Source organism: Eulemur rufifrons, chromosome 4, assembly GCF_041146395.1.
Source record: "Eulemur rufifrons isolate Redbay chromosome 4, OSU_ERuf_1, whole genome shotgun sequence".
NCBI classification, from domain to species: Eukaryota; Metazoa; Chordata; class Mammalia; order Primates; family Lemuridae; genus Eulemur; species Eulemur rufifrons.
The window spans coordinates 59,469,037-59,489,236 of NC_090986.1; the positions used below are offsets into that span (position 1 = coordinate 59,469,037).

General features: G+C 39.2%; 1 protein-coding gene across 2 annotated transcripts in view; it reads left to right on the top strand.

The window, feature by feature from the left end:
- The first annotated feature begins 483 nt into the window (after positions 1–483).
- The window catches only part of NAA16 (N-alpha-acetyltransferase 16, NatA auxiliary subunit), a 58,783-nt gene continuing 39,066 nt past the window's right edge, over positions 484–20,200 (top strand). For both annotated transcript variants that reach the window (XM_069467204.1, XM_069467205.1), the window contains exons 1-7: positions 484–793; positions 5,903–5,987; positions 8,024–8,128; positions 9,575–9,732; positions 11,516–11,650; positions 14,044–14,197; positions 17,536–17,655. In XM_069467204.1, the coding sequence (XP_069323305.1) occupies positions 740–793; positions 5,903–5,987; positions 8,024–8,128; positions 9,575–9,732; positions 11,516–11,650; positions 14,044–14,197; positions 17,536–17,655 (811 nt within the window). In that variant the 5' untranslated portion in view covers positions 484–739. The remainder of the gene's footprint in view (positions 794–5,902; positions 5,988–8,023; positions 8,129–9,574; positions 9,733–11,515; positions 11,651–14,043; positions 14,198–17,535; positions 17,656–20,200) is intronic.

Here is a 20,200-nt window from a genome sequence, read left to right on the forward strand (position 1 = left end):
GAAGCATGTTTCCGACCTTTCCTTCAAACATGCTTTCACGTCAGTCATTTCAAGGTCCGCCAATGGCCTCACATAGGTTGTGAATACTTGTTTGGTCTGCACTGAAAAGAGAAGGCTTCTCTTCAAGTCTAAATCACTCCAGGGAGAAAAGGAAGGAAAACAAGTCCCTCCTATATCATGAATCTACTTTGTGTCAAGCACTGTTTAAGTTCCGAGGGAGAAATGCAAAAAAAATCAGACGCCGAAATAACTAACATTATTTTGGGCCACAAGCTCACCAAGCAGAGCGCAAAGCAAGCCAGCGTCTTACGCGTGGTGCGGGGGCACTAGAAGACCGCGCGGCGCCCACTTTCCGGCGACCGCAGTAGCCGCGGAGCACAAAACCCCAGGCAGCCCCCGCCACGCCCCCGCGTCCTCCACCCCCGCGGCCGGGCGCCCGCGCATGCGCGCAGCGCCCGGCGCAGGGGTTGGGGTGGGCGAGCCCCGGCTGCCATCTTGCAGCGCGCGGGAACCTCCGCCGCTGCCGCTGGCCAAAAAGCCGGACCAAGCGAAAGCGTGTCCTGCTCAGACCACCTTCCTTTTCCATTGCCAACCTTGCCCAGCAGCCTGGCTGCCCAGCCCCAACTCCAGGCCAATGAACTGACCTATCGCCCGCGGCCCGACTGTCAGCAGTGGCTCGTCCAGGTGCCCAGCACCGCGAAACGGAGCGTCCGGGCACCCAGCCTCCCCGCCGGCCGCGATGCCGAACACGCAGCTGCCGCCTAAGGAGAGCAACCTTTTCAAACGCATCTTGGTGAGTGGGCGTAGGCCGCGCCGCCGACCCCCGGACTTCCCGAGCCGCCCGGCCTGGTGGGCGAGCGGTCAGGTGGCGTCGCCTCCGCGGGCTGGGCTCGGCCTCCGCTGCCCTCCGCTCTTTGTTTACCTCCGAGCTCTGAGGACCCGACTTCCCCGCCCCGGCCTGCCGGCTCCGGCCGCTCCTCCGCGCGCTCCCTTTGCTCTGCAGCGGCCCGCCTCGCCCCGGCCGCGCTCTTTCCAGAAACTTCACGCCGCGCTCCGCAGTCCCCGGGAAACCACTTCGGCCGGTTGTGGCTCCAGTGCCTTGTGCAGGGTCGGGCTCGCAACCTTCCTGCTCGGGTCCTCCTCAGTTTGTTTCTCTTGTCAGTCTCCCCTCGGTGAGGTGTTCATTCGCTGCTTTCTGTTTAGTAGATAACACGGCACTGCGTAATTAATACCCGTTAAAGCAGGATCGGTCCGATAGTGGGATGGGGCCCTGATCTATACTGGTTACGGGAAAATAAAACCGGCATCCCTAGGAAGCCAAGCCTGGCACTGTTTCCCTTTGGGAGAGAGTTTACTTGTTTGTGATGTACCCTGTTTACCCTCTTCGGAAGTGAACAGATGAATAGGTGACTTGAGCTGTGTTTCTAAGTTGTCACAAACTCCATCACAGCTCTTTGCTTTTAACTCGCACAGGCCTTTCCTTGAGTGATGAAAGCCGCGCGGACTGGCTGGTTTTGCACCGGAGAGGAGCATTTGCTTTATTTCCGAACAGAAAACTGAATCGTGGCCCGGTAATGATGACCGCCGCCTAGCCGAGAGGGCAGTTTTCTGTCGTCCGTGCCAGGGCCCCTAGAGTCTACGGTTCTCCGGGAAGAAGAGGCAGCTTGCCTTTGCTTTTCTCAATATACACTCGGGACCATAGATGTTAAACTACTATTGTTGATAGATAGCTGTCTTTTCTAGGCTTCTCTTTTCATCTGAAAACAAGAATTTATTTGCTAAACAAACGTTTAGATTTTAAGGGTGAATTCATTGAGAGCTTGTATTGGCTATATCGCTGTTAGCTGTTGCTTAACTTTACTATAAATAAATCGCTAATTTTAGAATAGTTTTAAGTATCATAACATCAACGGCAGATAAAATTCATAGTAGCTGTTCTGTTTCGAGCCAGTAGAAAGTTCACACTTGGTTTTAGAGTGTTAAGAAAGATACACAGTAGCCGGGATGAAAATTTTAAATCTTAAAATTTATACAGTGCTTAGTGTTGAGCAAATAATGAGACAGAAGTGTGAAAACATAGAACATACTAATAATTAAAGCATGTGGCTGATTGCTTCAGTGGGCTTCGTGTATTTTTTTCTTATTTTGCTTTCGTTTTTCTCATACCTTTCTATTTCACGTAGTATGGAATGGAGAAGTGAGCTTCCCCCCCCCCCCAAGGTTTTCTGTTTGTCTAGGGAATCTGGAAGATTAATGAAGAAATCATCTATAAATTGTTAGTTGGATTTCAGGACATTTGGCGTTGCACTTAAATGATGACAGCACTTCTTTTCTCTATGGCTATTTTCTAGTTTAAATCATGTATCAGTAGCATAAAGGTATATATATATATGATTTATTATTCTCAAACTACAAAAGAGTTAAAGCTGCTGCTGAGTTAACTTTGTCCCCAGATAAATTGGAAAATACTAAACATTTTCTTATCTGGGTATGTAATGTTTATTTTAAAGGTTGCATGAGTTTAGGAAGGTGCTGCAAAAATGAATGATTTTATCCTCTCACATTTGCAATATATGTGGGTAAAGTTTTGCTACAGCAAATTCCATGGCAAACAGAAGTCTCTATAATAAAACTATTTTTTAAGTTTGGTTGGTGCTTTGCCACCAACAGTAAGGTTTTTTTTTTTTCTATTAATTATCAGTGTACTTAAACACATCCACACAAAGTCACTAGCTAGTTTTTTGTTTTTTTTTTTAACATACTCTGCATGATTTATATCTGCCTGTCTTATTCCTCAGACTGTCTAGTAGCCTTACAGTTTGTTGAACTTTGGAGCTATTTCATGCCCTCTTTCACAGAGACATAAATCAAACTCAGTATTGGTAAATGACTAAGTGTCTAAGGTTCTCTGTCCGGTTAGTAGCAAAGTTGAGACTAGAATCTATCTTTTCTATAATGGTTCCTTACTGAACCTTAGGCTTGTCTTTACCTGAGTACTTGGAGTCTGGAGCCAGACTACCTGAGTAAGAATTGTGGCTCTAACACTTACTAGCTTTGTAAACTCAGTAACTGTGCCTCAGTTTCTTCATCTAAAATGGAGATAACATGCATTTCATAGGCTTTCCTGGGATTTAAATAACACTAAGTGAGAACAGTGCTTGACACATAGTAAATGGTTCCAATAGGTGTTAACTATTATTATCATAATTATTATTACTGCTATTAGCCGTTTGGTTATTACTACTTTTAAACAGCTTGGTAAGTCAAAAAAATATGTAAGTCATCCCTTGATAGAAGCAGGGGGATAGGTTCCAGTACCACCCCCCAACACCCAAATCTGCCCATACGTAAGTCCCAAAGTGGGCCCTCAGTATACACCAGTTTTGCATCCTGCAAATACTATATTTTTGACCTTGTTTGGTTGAAAAACATCTGCTGTGAATGGACTCACGCAGGTCAAACCTGTGCTCTTCAAGGGTCAGCTGTATTTCTCTTTTGCTCTTCATCAGTAGTTCCTTCTGCTTGTTTTTTCTTTGTCATTTGTCAGGTGAACTCCTGTCTGTAGTCAAACTGAGATTGTTATTTTTATATTTTAAAATATTTTTGGAAGAGGCAGTGTATTCACATGGTTCAAAATAGAGGTTTCTCTCCTATCCTTGTCTTATAGCCACCTAGTTCCCATCTCCAGAGGCAATCAGGAAGCCTCAATTTAAACATTTTGTATGTATGTGTGTGTGTGTGTGTGTGTGTGTGAAGACTTCTCTAATTCTGCCCTCCACATCCAGCCCCTGCTGCAAGGCTTGATCTTGTTCTCACCCCTTGCTGGTGCCATTTTTCTTTGAACTTAATAGGCTATATTTATGGAGCAGCTCCTGTTGTGGTAGGCTGTGGGGATGCAGCAGTGGTTAAAATAGGTGGGAGCCAGGCCTGATAGCTCATACCTGTAGTCCCAGCTGTTCTGGAGCCTGAGCTAGGAGGATCACTTCAGGCAAGGAGTTCAAGAGGAGCCTTGGCAACATAGAGAAACCATGTCTGGAAAAAAGTAAAAATAAAAAATAGAAAACCATTAGCTTGGTGTGGTGGCACACGCCTGTGGTCCCAGTTCCTCGGTGGGATGCTGATATGGGAGGATCACCTGAGCCCAGGAGTTTAAGGCTGCAGTGAGCTGTGATTGCACCACTGCACTCCAGCCTGGGTGACAGAGTGAGACCCTGTCTCTAATAAATAAATAAAGAAATAGATAGATAGACAGACAGACGGATGAGATCCTTGTTCTCATGGAGCTTACGTGGTGGTGGGGAAGACACACACTAAGTAATCGAATAATTCAGATTTCAGGGAAGTGCTGTAGAAAATGAAATAGAGTAATATGATAGAGAATATGTGTGTGGGAGGTGGAGGTAGGAGGCTGGCAGTATTTGATAGAGACTTGGATAATGGGGAATACAGCTATGGGAAAATCTGGGGAAGAGCTTTTCAGCTGGAAGGAACACAAGTGTAGAGGCCTGAGAGGGGATAAGCATGGCATGTTAGGTAATAGAATACCCAGTCTGAGTGAACAACGTAAGTGAGGGGAGAATGGAAAGAGATGAGGTGTTCTTGGGTCAGTGGCTGCTGAGGAGAGGTGTTCATTGCTTAGCCTGGCTTATGGCGTTTAGGAATAAGGATATTGCTTATGCCTGTATTAGGCTAATGATGATGATGGTCTTTGGAGTCAGACCAGAGGTTTGTAACTAAGCTGAGCCACTTATAAACAAGTTTTTTTTTGTTTGTTTGTTTTTGTTTTTTTTTTCCCTTGAGAGACAGAGTCTTACTTTGTCACCCAGGCTGGAGTGCAGTGGCAACATCATAGCTCACTGCCACTTCCAACTCCTGGGCATATGGGATCCTCCCACCAGCCCATGCCCAGTAGCTGGGGCTATAGGTATGCACCACCATGCACGGCTAATTTTTAAATTTCGCAGAGACAGAGTCTCTCTGTTGCCCAGGCTGGTCTCAAACTCCTGGCCTCAAGCAGCCCTCCTACCTCTGCCTCCCAAAGTGCTGGGATTACAGGTGTGAGCCACCAACCCTAACCCTAAACAAGTTTTTTGAACTCATCAGTTTCAGTTTCTACATCTGTAGAAGTGGAGGTAATGACACCTATCTTAAGGAATTGTTAAAAGAATTAAGTAAGATATAACAAGTTTTGTACAAACACATAGTGTTGTTCAATAAGTCGCAGTATTTTTTGGATGTGTATGTACATGCACCTTATTTTCATGCTTGCCATAACAAAGGCTTTTAGTGAGTGACGTTTTTAGTATTTTTCTGTTATCACATGTTTTTGCTTTTGAATTAAAAAAATTCTGTGGCAGTATTAGTTGACAGTTAAATATCTTTTTTCTTTATCTTCTATAAAAGTGAAAATACTGAGATTCTAGAATGATTTGAGGCCAGGCATGGTGGCTCTCACCTGTAGTCCGAGCACTCTGGGAGGCTGAGGTGGGAGGAGCTCTTAAGCTCAGGAGTTGGAGACCAGCTTGAGCAAGAGCGAGACCCCGTCTCTCCTAAAAATAGAAAAATTAGCCGGGCCTCGTGGCACATGCCTGTAGTCCCACCTACTCAGGAGGCTGAGGCGGTGGGGTAGCTTGAGCCCAGGAGTTTGAGGTTGCTGTGAGCTAGGCTGATGCCCTGGCACTTTACTCAGTGCAACTCTGCCTCTAAAAAAAAAAAAAATAGAATGATTTGTCAAGTGTAGGTAACAAAAGTATATTTCATGTTATAAGTGATACGAATCCTTTTCATTGTGTATGTTTTAGACCTAATTTTTAATCTTGAATTTAGAATGTATGATACAATGAAAAGTTGCTCCATTATATATTCACTTTGTAAAATAACTTTTGTCCATATTTCTTTACAGAAATGTTATGAACAGAAGCAGTACAAAAATGGCCTCAAGTTTTGCAAGATGATTCTTTCAAACCCAAAATTTGCTGAACATGGAGGTATTGTCTCATCTGTGAGAGATTGCTTTAGGGAAATCTTAATTCCAAAATCAGACTGATAGGATTTTTAACAGTGAAAGAAGAATACTTCTCACATTCCAAGGCCTTGCAGCTCTGTTAGAGTGCATAAATATTCAACATTTTTAGTTACACTTTATGTGAGTCTTATTTTAGATTACTTTTATTATCCTTAGGTATATGTACTGTGTCTTTACATTTAGGTGAGAAGTGGTTGGTTGCTCTATTGGGGAAAAATTGGACAAGATATATACTAGTACTTTTATAGACCTCATTTCCTCTGTTACTTTGAAAAGAAATTTACATTTATACCTTGGTTTCCTGTGTATAAAATTAGGACAATATTTATTTGTAACATAGAAGTATTACGAAGATACAGTCACATGAATTTTATTCTTTGGTCGATGTGTTTTTTTATATATTATATCTGACCTTTATATATAAATATGATATTACTGATTTTATCATTAGATTGCGTGTGTTGAGAGATTTTTCTAGCACTGGTGGTGTTAATAAGGTCTGTATTTTCTTGTATTCTTTTGCCCTAATAGCTAAGTTTTGTTAGAAGGCTGTGTCAGGTTAGACATGCAAACTATAGTACTATAACATAAGCAAAGCTAGTTGAGGTCACTGATTATCAGACTTGAGCAACTCTTAAGACCATCTTGTTGGAAAATAGGTTGATCCTACTCACCTCTCTAATAACGTTTAAGAGATTCTTTGAAGGAAATGGAAAGAAGCCTTCATTTCATAGACTTAAAAATTTAAAGCTTAGGGCATGGTGGCTTGCTCCTGTAGTCCCAGCTACTCAGGAGGCTGAGGTGGTAGGGATCGCTTGAGGTCAGGAATTCATGACTGGCCTGGGCAACATACCAAGACCCTATCGCCTTAAAAAAAAAAAAAAATTTAAAGTTTGGTTTCATGCTTTTTACCTCTGGAACCCTTATCCAAATGGAGGCTGTGGGGAAGCTCAATATGTAAAACGGATAAAAGATGGGGGTGGGGGGGCTTGGATCACCATGTTCTGAAAACCATGGAGTCCACAGAGATCAGTTTGAAAACCATTGTTCTTGTCTGATTCCCCTGTTGTAGATTATTCTGAGAATTATTTCATTCTAAAGCAGCTTTCATTAACTTCCTAACATAGTTTTGGTTTGCCACTCCCATAGCCCAGTGCTGGGCTCTTGAAATGCTGATGTTTAATTAGTCTAAGTAGAATTATTTGGAGGAAACCTGCTCCCCAAAATGAAGTCTGTTCTGATATTGAATAAGATGATTTTTAAATAATGTATAACTCTTTGTTAAGGTAGATTGAGTGTTTTTGTGTGGTCTGAAAATCAGATGATAAATTAGAATTGATCTTGGATGAAAGTTGTGTGGCTGGGTGAGGTGGCTCACGCCTGTAATCCTAGCACTCTGGAAGGCTGAGATGGGAGGATCGCTTGAGGTCAGGAGTTTGAGACCAGCCTCAGCAAGAGTGAGACCCTGTCTCTGCTAAAAGTAGAAAAAATTAGCCGGGCATGGTGGCACATGCCTGTAATCCCAGCTACTTGGGAGGCTGAGGCAGGAGGATCACTTGAACCCAGGAGTTTGAAGTTGCTATGAGCTAGGCTGATGGTGTGGCACTCTAGACTCTGTCTCAAAAAAAAAAAAAAGGAAAGCTGTGGAACTGCTGTAGATTTAATTAAACAGGACTAGGATGCCTGTTTTGTTAATTTTTTTCAGCAGCATAGTATTAACCCTCTTTATAGAGTCTTATGAAGGGCAATAACCATTTTAGCTACTCAGTGTCAGCCTAAGGAATTTCAGAAAAAGACTTGGGCTGCCAGGCTTTAAGCAAATACTTCAGTGTAGTTTTATTTTTTGTACTTGGAGAGTAGTTCTAATTATGAGATTAAAGAGATGGATAATATAAGCATTGGAGCAGTAGTAATCCTTCAGATCTCAAATATTAAAGTAGTACTGAGCGAGTAATTTGAATCTTTCATGTGTAAATAGAGGTTAAAATTATTTTTCAGAGACCTTGGCTATGAAAGGATTAACTCTGAACTGTTTAGGGAAAAAAGAAGAAGCATATGAATTTGTTCGTAAAGGACTTCGTAATGATGTCAAGAGTCATGTCTGTATCCTTTTCCAGTAAATAGTTGAATTTCATGTATGTTTTCATTTACTAATTTTTTTCTAATTCAAGTTAAAAACCTTTTTACTATGAACAATTTCAAACGTACATAGAAGAGAGAATTTAATGAACTCTATGTACCCATTACTCAGCTTCAGTAATTATCAACGTTTTGTAATATTGGTTTCATCTATTCTCTACCAGTGTTTGTTTATTTATTGGAGTACAGAAAATCTCTATAAAATGTGTGTATGTGTTTACTTCAGTTGTGCTTAGTGTTAGGGAAAAGTTACTTTGATAATTACATGTGGCTTGAAACTATTAAACATTCATGAACTGAGTTATACTTTGCTATTCCAAATAATAACTTTTAGCTAATTATCTATATAGTAAAATCTGTGTGCCTTAAACCTTCTGTTAGAAATTTTAAAAGAAAAATTTAAAAGATACTTATTTCAAAACACATTTTCTTTATTATTAAGTATGATATTATATTGGTTCTTCAGCTTGGTTTCTGTTGTTAACACAGGGACATAGCTGTTACTTCATGGGATCTTTATAATTGTATTTTTCTTTGGCTAGTCTTACAGTTTGTACAAAACTAGCAATACTTTTTAAGGATGGATCATTGAAATTGACTTTGATTTGTTTTGTCTATCTGTATGTTTATCCACAGTCTCTTCAGGTACTGCCCTTGTATCTTAATTTGTTACGTTTAATCCACTTAGCCATTTACTAGTGTTGAACTTAAATATAAATAGTCTTAGTAGTGTTTTCACATATTTAGCTTAGGGTTCCCTCAAAATACTAAATACTTATTTCTTTATCCTGGTGCTTACCCCAGAGTGAAGAGAAAGGGCATGTAAGTATGATAGTTTGTTTTTCTTTGTTTTTTTTTTTTTTTTGGCTCCAAGATATACTAAGACTTTAATTTACAATAAATCAAACTTAATTTTTGTGTCCTTTAATATCACTAGCGAATTAAGTCATGGTTATATGTTATTTTAGAATTGGTTGAATGTAAACTTGTCTTGAAAGATAATTGCGATTTTGGTATATATTGTTTCAATACATCATGAAGACTAGGTGAATGTTGAAGTTGCTGGGGTAGGAATGTGAGAGTGTAGAGGGTAGAAAATGTGAAGAATTTTTGGCAAGAATTTTTTAACGTTCTTTAAAAAATACTACAGAATATTTCAAACGTGTACCCAGGTAGAGAGAACAGAATAATGAATACCCTCATCTACCTGTAACAATTTGAACAATTGTCAATCAAGGCTGATCTAGTTTCGTGTTTAACTACCCCTAGCTATCCCCCTTCCTCTGACCCCTGATCATTCTGAAACAAAACCCAGACAAGATACCATTTCATCAAGGTAGGCTTTATATTAGACACGTAGCATAGTATATTCTAGTGTCTGTGAATGTCTCTTTTTCCTTAACTTAATAGGTTGGCATGTATATGGACTCTTGCAGCGTTCTGATAAGAAATATGATGAAGCTATTAAATGTTACCGAAATGCCCTCAAATTAGATAAAGATAATCTACAGATTTTGAGGGATCTCTCTCTGTTGCAGATCCAAATGAGAGATCTTGAAGGTTACCGAGTAAGTACTTTAGTTTTAAATGCATGTGTTTTTACAGTAGGTTTAAGTGTGTGAATTCAGAATGAGGTGAGCTTAAAACAAGCTCTTGGAGATTTGATTGCTCCATATGGTCTGTACTAGAAGGAGAAAGTCACCTGGGACATTCTCCCTCAAATATTTATGGAACTTCCTACTTGAGCACAAAAAAGAATAATTGTTTATTCAACTAGAATATCTATGTGCAAATGTTGTACTGTAAGATTCTTTATGGGTTTGACATTTACAAATTTGGTAAAGTAATAGAGCTTTTATAATTGAAATCTAGACATAAAGATAAATTAACTTTTTTTATTATTGGTTAGTAAATATAAAAAAATGTGAGAAGGATTGCCATAAATCAGTCTTTCTGTAGTTCAGACCTCTTCAGACATGCATCTTCATCTCTTTGGTGGGCATCTCCATGTGTTCATTCCACTTAGTATCTTGGAATCAGTGTGCCCAGAATAGAATATTCTATTATGTGATGGAGGCCACCAAGTCTTAACAGTTCTCTTTAAATACATTCTTCATGTATTTCTTATTTTTGCCTTCTACTGTCATATAAGGCCTTATACTCTATGCCTAGAATTTTGCAGCAGTTTCAGGGGTTCTGCTGAACTTAATAATGGCACCATTCTTCAAGGTGTGTGGTTTTTTTCTTTAGCTGTGCTTAGGAGCCTGGGTGTGGTGGGAGTTAAAATCAATTGTCTTTAGGAATGAGACATAGAAATTAACACTATTGGTAGAACAGTGGTTGCTAAACTGGATTGCAAAATAAATGAAGTTAAAGGAGAGCTGGGCGTGGTGGTGCGCCTGTAGTCTCAGTTACGTGGGAGGCTGAGGAGAGCAGATCGCTTGAGCCTAAGAGTTCAGGCCAGCTTGGGCAACACAGTGAGACCCTATCTTTAAAAAAAAAAAATGCTGGTGGTAAAACTGTGAAGAAGCCAGAGAACTAGGCCGGGCGAGGTGGCTCACGCCTGTAATCCTAGCACTTTGGGAGGCCAAGGCAGGTGGATTGTTTGAGCTCAGGAGTTCGAGACCAGCCTGAGCAAGAGTGAGACCCTGTCTTTACTAAAAAAAAAAAATAGAAAGAAATTAGCTCGACAACTAAAAACATATAGAAAATATTAGGCAGGCATGGTGGTGCATGCCTGTAGTCCCAGGTACTCGGGAGGCTGAAGCAGGATTGCTTGAGCTCCGGAGTTTGAGGTTGCTGTGAGCTAGGCTGACGCCACGACACTCTAGCCTGGGCAACAGAGTGAGACTCTGTCTCAAAAAAAAAAAAAGAAAAAAGAACCCAGAGAACTAGAGGTACTGGCGTGTCAAAGAACAAGGGTAAGAATATCAGCAAGTGAGGGTGTTGGCAGCACAGGACCTGTGAGTAGAGAGTTAGATATCTGGATTTATGATTTCTGGGTGGCAGTAAATTCTAGGGTGTGGTTGTAGAAATGAGTCTCTGAATTGGGTGGAGGAGAAGATTGTTAAAGATGAGGAGATCTTGCAACTTAGAGCATAAATTGTTGGATGGATGATCCACATTAGAGTTATATTTGCCCAGGATAATGGCAGAATTTGGCAGAGAGAAAACTGACTTAGACGTTAATGGAGTATTGGGAGTAAGGGAGAAACAAGAGTGAAAATAGGAGATAATCATATATTTGACTGTTTCTCCTGGCTGCATCCATCCTGTATTGGGGGCTAATTGTAACAATGTAATACATTATAAATAATATATATATAATTATTATTATTTTTTTTTTTTTAGGAGACAAGATACCAGCTTCTTCAGTTGCGACCAACGCAACGTGCTTCCTGGATCGGATATGCTATTGCATACCATTTGCTGAAAGATTATGATATGGCCCTAAAACTATTGGAAGAATTTAGACAAACTCAGCAAGTAAGAACTTTATTTCAACATTTTCTTCTATGTTCACAAACTAAAATAGTTGGCTTCTAAATTGCTCTTGCCCCCAAATGTGAATTAAAGTCTTCGAAACCTATGGAAACTTGAAAAAATTTATGAAGTAGTTGGAAAACGTTAAAATGTATTAGGTTATTAAATATGAAATGTCCAATTTCCTTAAGTACTAAATTTCACAGTTGATATCTCTGACATTTCACCCTGACATTTCTTGTTTTATTTTTATTGTGAAGGTACATCCTCAGTCTTGTAAATGCATGTTTTGGGCTTGTGATTATCTTTTAAATTTTTTTTAGAGCATTTTGTGGAACCATCGATAAGTCAAAAATTCGTTTTATTCTGTTTGGAACACTTACTGGTTTAATAGTACCCTCCTAGGCTGTTCCTTTTTCCTCTTTGGTCAATCTTTGGTTTTTTATTCTACTTTCTGTACATTTCTTTGATTTTCTTCTTGTTTTTAAATTTTATTTGAAAATATCATACATTAAAATTGACCCTTTTTTGGTGTGTAGATCTATGAATTTTAGCATGTATGTAGGTTCATGTAACCACCACCACCACCACCACAGGCAAGCATGAGCTGCTTTTAATCCTTTTGCTAAAATTTTTATCTGCAGTTACTTTTTTTTTTTTTTTTTTTGAGACAGAGTCTCACTCTGTTGCCCAGGCTAGAGTGAGTGCCGTGGCGTCAGCCTAGCTCACAGCAACCTCAAACTCCTGAGCTCAAGGGATCCTCCTGTCTCAGCCTCCCGAGTAGCTGGGACTACAGGCATGCACCACCATGCCCGGCTAATTTTTTCTATATATATTTTTAGCTGTCCATATAATTTCTTTCTATTTTTAGTAGAGATGGGGTCTCGCTCTTGCTCAGGCTGGTCTCGAACTCCTGAGCTCAAACGATCCGCCCACCTCGGCCTCCCAGAGTGCTAGGATTACAGGCGTGAGCCACCGCGTCCGGCCTTGCAGTTACATTTTTAATTTTAAAATACCTTTTTTTGGTCATTTTTTTTCTTTTTGTCTCCCCCTCCTTAATTAGCATCCAGTTCTCTGGGGCTGTCTACTGTTTCTGGAGGGGAGCTCTCCACTTTTTGGATGGGATGAGTTCCTGGTTACAGGGTATTTACATGTGAATTTGGCTGCAGAGTTAATAGAGATGATGTGGGGTTGGGTCACATACTGACTTTCAGTTAATCTCCCAACCTTTTGCCCATGTCTCATTCCCACTCCCTCTGTTTATCAGTCATTTCATTATCTTGATCCTGTCTGGGCTTGGGCTTCATCCATCTTACTTCACTTATTCTTCATGTACATTCCATATTCCAGAAATTTGTTGGAATCTTATATGATATGTTCTATTTATTTTTATGGGTTTTATGTATTGTTTAATCAGCTCTTATTTTTGTTTATTCTCATAAGGGAGGAAATAAACTGTGGTAAGGCCACCATCTTTACTTAGATTCTTAGCTTTTTACCTCAAACTAGAGAATTTTTTTTTTTTTGTCCTTGAGTTGAAGCAACCAGTCTTAATCAATAAAATTCTTTATTATACTAGTTCTTTGTCTTTATCTAAGACTCAAGTCCTAACCAAAAGAGAATACTATATCTCATTTGGTGAGCTTGACAAGAAACTTTGCTTTTAAACACAAAGTTATCACATTTTGATGGTTAAATTTAGGTGTTTTGGAATTTTCTTCTTTTTTTTTTTTTTTTTGAGAGAGAGAGTTTTTCTGTTGCCCAGGTTGGAGTTCAGTGGCCATTTACAGGTACAGTCATAGTGCACTACAACCTGGCACTCCTGGGCTCAAGCGATCCTCCTGCCTCAGCCTCTGGAGTAGCTGGGACTACAGGCATGTGTTACTGTGTCCAGTAACATTGTTTTTTTTAGACATAATATTGTATGCTTAATAGACTACAGTATAATGTAAACATAACTTTTATATGCACTGGGAAACCAGAAACAATTTGTATGACTTGCTTAATTGCAGTGGTCTGGAACCAAACCCTCAGTATCTCTGAGCTATGCCTGTAATTGATTTTTGTTTATTGATCTTTTATTTGGTGACCTTGCTAAACTCCTTTATTAGTTCTGGTAGTTTTTTGGTAGATTCCTTAGGATTTCAACCATTTTTAAACTTAGATGTAGGATTTGCTGACCTATTCACTTGGCTATAGACAGAAGTACAGTCCTTTAATTTGTTTTAAAGAGTGTTTTCATCTTTGGTGCAGTTAGTTACTCTTCTTTTTTTTATCTACATTGGGGTTGCTTTCTTGTCTGGGTAAATGATTCTCCCAAGAAGGCAATTTAATTAAAGATCTGTAATTGCTTTATGTAACTATACAAATAAAGTAATTTGGTCATTCTTTTTCAGGTTCCTACCAACAAAATAGACTATGAATATAGTGAACTGATACTATACCAGAATCAAGTGATGAGAGAAGCAGATCTATTTCAGGAATCTTTGGAACATATAGAAACCTATGAGAAACAAATATGTGATAAACTTTTGGTAGAAGAAATTAAAGGTAAGTTGACTTGCTTTTTCTTTTTTAATGGCCTCAATGAAAAACTATAGATTTTATTCTGTCCTAACACTTAAGTAACACTTGCTGTGTATCAGGCAAGGTTCTAAGCACTTTATTAGTAAACCATTATTAATTAATTTAATCCTCATAACAATTCCATGGTTTAGTTGTATCCATTTTAGAGATGAAGGGAACTGAGGGATTAAGTAATTTGTCCAAGATCACACAGCTTAGTAAGCTAACCAGTGCTGGATTTGATTCCAGATTTCATTCCCTTTAAGCAGTATCTTATACTGCCTTCATATCAACTATGTATCTCTCTCTCTCTCTCTCTTTCTCTCTATATGGGTTAAATACAATGGGAATAGTAATTGATGATACTGAGATCATAATGAAAGCAAGAGTCATTTCTTTTCGGTATGGGCTGATTGTGAAGGCAGGATCCTATGAATAGTTTTAACAGTGTTCATTAACAAAGGGTGAAACAAAATTTTTCACAAAGTTTCAACATCAATTACCCTTTCCCTAAGTAACATTGTATGGAATGTCCAGCTACAATAATAGTTCATGAACTAAAGTTTCATGTAGTTTCAGGACCTTTAAAGCTTAATAAAAATAATAGCTAACATTTTTTTTTAACTCTTCTGTTTCAGAGTATGGTAATTGCTTAAACTGCTTTATTTCATTTGATATTTTAGCACTTTTAAGGTGGGTGCTATTTATTATCCTCATCATATAGTTGAGGAGACAGAGGCTTGAGTGTTTAAGGCCTTGTGCAAAGTCACCCAGCTTTTTGCGAGTTAGTTTTTAAAGACATCAACACATACTTCTGACTTCAGAGGCCTTACTTTTTTTTTTTTATAGTCTTTATTTTTCAGAACAATTTTAGTTTCACAGCAAAATTGAGCAAAAGGTACAGAGAGTTCCCATACATCCCTGTCTCTGTCCACCTCCAGCCTCTCCCATTGTCACATTCTGTGGGTTTTGACAAACGTATAATGGTGTATATCCACCATTATAGTATCATACAGAGTAGTTTCACTGCCCTGAAAATCCTCTGTGTTTGTTCCTCCCTCCTCCCAACCCCTGGCAACCACTGATCTTTTTGCTGTCTCCATAGTTTTTGCCATTTTTAAAATGTCACGTAGTTGGAATCATACAGTATGTGGCCTTTTCAGATTGGCTGCTTTCATTTAGTAATATGCATTTAAGTTTCTCCATGTCTTTCCATGAGCCCCTTACTTTTAACCACTATACTTTCTTGTTAATGTATAGCACCTGACTGATGTAGTTTTTATTATGATTAATGTTAATACCAATATTGATGACAACACTTTTTCAAGCTATTGATAAAATGTGGGTAAACAATTAAGTATTCTTGTCTCTTTCTTGTTCCACTACCTGCAGTTGATAGGAGCAAAAAAAAAGCAATTATTTTTCGTTTCCTTTCTGATATAGTATAGCTATTTCCTGATGAAATCTTAACCCTCTCAGTTCGTTGTTTCTCCTTCTCTGTATTTGTCATGTAGTATCAATAGGGAATGTAGTTATTAAAAAGTACATATGATACTATGAAATCATTTCTAGTTAAAAAAATTCTAAAAATTGCCTCATATTATTAGAGTAATTTGGGGGCCATTAATTTGAATATATAGCCAGTGTTCTGTATTGCCTACAGAGATAGGTTACAATATGACTTTTTTCCGGTAAATTTTGTATTCCCAGAGACCTTTGATAGTCAACACATTTATTTCTTCTGTCATTAACTTTTTTTTTTTTTTTTTGAGACAGAGTCTCGATCTGTTGCTCTGGGTAGAGTGTGTCAGCCTAGCTTACAGCAACCTCAAACTCTGGAGCTGAAATGATCCTCCTGCCTCAGCCTCCCAAGTAGCTGGGACTGTAGGCGCCACCATGCCTAGTTTTTTCCATTTTTAGTAGAGGCAGGGTCTCGCTGTTGCTCAGGCTGGTCTCGAACTCCTGCCGTCAAGTGATCCTCCTGCCTTGGCCTCCCAGAGTGCTAGGATTTCAGGCGTGAGCCACTGTGCCCGGCCTTGTAGTCATTAACTTATTAAGATTTTTTTTTTAAAACTTGTAAAAATAAAGTTAGAGGTTTTCACTTTTTTTTATGAATACACAGATATACTTATTTGTCCTGTGCATTCCTGTAGTAATAACCTTTGCTTCATGGTGGTAGCAGATAACAGTTGTCATCTGTTAGCAGTTGTTTTTGGAAATGAAAAATATACTGTTGTCTATTATATCTGGGATAAGCAGGATAAAAATTGGACTGGGCTGAACGTAATTGTGGAGGAATGGGGCATATTTATTGTTTTAAGTAGCAGACTTTTATGTGTATTCATTTTGTACCAGGCAGTGTGCTAACCACTTGCTCTGTGTCATAAAGCTAGTTAGTGATGGAGTTGGTAATTAATTACACTTAGTTCAGTCTTATGCTAGAGCTTGAGTGATGTATAATAAATAAATAGTAAAATAATAGTATATAAAACCGCTATAATATGCTGCCTCCTCCAAGATGATGGATGCTGAAATAGTATGACTGAAGACAGTTCAAAGGGTTATTTGTTTGAAATAGATTCTTTGGGGAACGAGAAATCTTGGGGACAGGAAGTTGAGGCATGTTCTTTTTTGAGAATCTCCCTTTTATCTTGGAGTAGGTGTGCTTTGCATTATATCTGAGAGGTGTAGGTCCTCAGTCTCCACACTCACTTTCAATTTGTATGGCTTACTATAATAAAAGGATTTGTATCTTAGAGCAGACCCGCACATGAATGTGGCTTTTGTGGCTTCCTGCTATAAAGTGGTGTTTAGTGTTACAATTTTACTGAGTTAAACTTCTCCAATTTAGTGACCTCTAAAGGAAACTAAGAGAATTGAGTGGAGAATTGTTTAATATATGAACTGATCAGGAAAAGGACATTCAAATCTTACAGTAGGAAAGTAGGGACTTTTCATTAGAATTATTTGCCAATCTAATTCTGCTGTGTGTATGTGGTGGGGGGTGGTCTTTAGGTATCTCAAAGAATATAAAAATGTGTGTGATGCAAAGGTTTTTTTACTAACAAATTAACATGCTACATGTATATTTGGGGTGTGAGAGAGAGCCAAAAATGAAAGTGCAAAAGGATGTTCATTTCTGAAGGCAAGCAGTGAATTAACCTATGCTTAGTTATATAAATTGCTACATGTCCCACGGGGAAGCACATACAGTTTTGTCTTTTATAAATACCTATTCACTAATAATCGTTAGTGAAATCTCTGGGATCAGAAAGGTATTTAATGCTTAAGTAAAATGAATGTGGTTTTAAACTTAATTTTAGGGGAAATATTGTTGAAATTGGGAAGATTGAAAGAAGCCAGTGAAGTATTCAAAAACTTGATTGATCGGAATGCAGAGAATTGGTGTTATTATGAAGGCTTGGAAAAAGCTCTACAACTTAGTATGTAATGATTTTTCTTCTCTACTTTCTCTACCCAATGTTTGAAGTATAATAAAATGTAAAGTTGGTAATAATACTTGAGAACAAATAATTTTAGCATTACTGCTTGTTTTTCCATTTAGTAAAATTATAAATAGGTTAAACATGAGAGAGAAAATGAATTCAAATAATTACACTTCAGTGTAAATGCTTACAGATAATTTTAGATTCCATGACCCATTAAAATCTTACCAATTTAGAATAACTAGAGAGATGGGGAGGAGAATGAGCATTCTCTTTCTGGGAAATGTTATAATTATTTAATATTGTTAAATCATTAGAGGTTCATTACCCTCAACCTCTAAAGGTAAGAATTGAGGCCGGGCGCGGTGGCTCACGCCTGTAATCCTAGCACTCTGGGAGGCCAAGGTGGGCAGATCGTTGGAGCTCAGGAGTTCGAGACCAGCCTGAGCAAGAGCGAGACCCCATCTCTACTAAAAATAGAAAGAAATTATATGGACAGCTAAAAAAAATATATATAGAAAAAATTAGCTGGGCATGGTGGTGCATGCCTGTAGTCCCAGCTACTCGGGAGGCTGAGACAGGAGGATCCCTTGAGCTCAGGAGTTTGAGGTTGCTGTGAGCTAGGCTGATGCCACGGCACTCACTCTAGCCTGGGCAACAGAGTGAGACTCTGTCTCAAAAAAAAAAAAAAGAATTGGGCCAAAGAATTCTTGCCAAGAGTCTGTTGTATATAGCGCCAATGAAAATTGGTGAAAATGAAAATTATTTTCTTAATTTCAAACTAGGCTAATATATGCACAGCAAAATATTTTGCATCTTCTTTTGAAATTAGCCGTGATCCTTTGCCGAAATTTACGGTTATTCCAAAATTTCACTAATATTTTCATAATTAAGTATTGGTAGGAACAGTTAATATTCCTAAAATCATATTTAATCATTTTCTTTTTGCTTTGTTTTGGTTGTGACAGAGTCTTGCTGTGTCACCCTAGGTAGAGTGCAGTGGCGTCATCGTAGCTTACTGCAACCTCAAACTCCTGGGCTCAAGCGATCCTCCTGCCTTAGCCTCCCAAGTAGTTGGGACTACAGGCGTGTGCCATGATGCCTGGCTAATTTTTCTATTTTTAGTAGAGATGGGGGTCTCACTCTTGTTCAGGCTGGTTTCAAACTCCTGAGCTCAAGTGATCCTCTCACCTCGGCCTCTCACAGTGCTAGGACAGGCGTGAGCCACCGTACCTAGCCGTATTTAATGATAAGTAAATATATTCCTGAAATAATTATGAAACAGGCTTGAGGATGTTGAAACAGCAGAATTTTTAAATTTAACAAGTACATTAAGCTGAGTGTGGTGGCTCCTATACTCCCAGCCCTTTGGGAGGTAGCGGTGGGAGGATTGCTTGAGATCAGGAGTTCAAGACCAGCCTGTGCAACATAGCAAGATGCCGACTCTGCCAAAAAAAAAAAAAAAAAAAAAAAAAAAGTATGTTAGATAGGTGGCTGCCCATATAATCATTAATAGTAATATGAACTATGAGAAAATTTATTTGTTGGACCCTAATCATTGTTATTAATTAATGCGTGTTTTCTTTTTTTTTTTTTTTTGTTGAGACAGAGTCTCACTTTGTTGCCCAGGCTAGAGTGAGTGCCGTGGCGTCAGCTTAGCTCACAGCAACCTCAGACTCCTCGGCTTAAGCGATCCTACTGCCTCAGCCTCCCGAGTAGCTGGGACTACAGGCATGCGCCACTATGCCCGGCTAATTTTTTCTATATAGAGTTTTAGGTGTCCATGTAATGTCTTTCTATTTTTAGTAGAGACGGGGTCTCGCTCAGGCTGGTCTCGAACTCCTGACCTTGAGCAATCCACCCGCCTCGGCCTCCCAGAGTGCTAGGATTACAGGCGTGAGCCACCGCGCCCGGCCTTTAATAAAAAGATTTTAAGAAAATAAAAACATTTAACAACATATAGCATTAAATTTTAAATATAAACAGAAAACACGCATTGGCCGGGCGCGGTGGCTCACGCCTGTAATCCTAGCACTCTGGGAGGCCGAGGCGGGTGGATTGCTCAAGGTCAGGAGTTCGAGACCAGCCTGAGCGAGACCCCGTCTCTACTAAAAATAGAAAGACATTATATGGACACCTAAAACTCTATATAGAAAAAATTAGCCGGGCATAGTGGCGCATGCCTGTAGTCCCAGCTACTCGGGAGGCTGAGGCAGTAGGATCGCTTAAGCCGAGGAGTCTGAGGTTGCTGTGAGCTAAGCTGACGCCACGGCACTCACTCTAGCCTGGGCAACAAAGTGAGACTCTGTCTCAACAAAAAAAAAAAAAAAAAAAATCTTTTTATTAAATAACTTTTTAAGAAAATATTGATTAGATTAATAATCTGTAAAATACAGGGCAAAGGTCCTGTGCTGAATGGTGGAAATGTGAGATAACTATGAATATTCTTTAAAATAGTACTTACTGCCTTGCAGTTAATAAAATGAAAGTATTTTAATGTTTTAGTAAAATGGATGTAATATTTTCCATATGTCAGGATCCT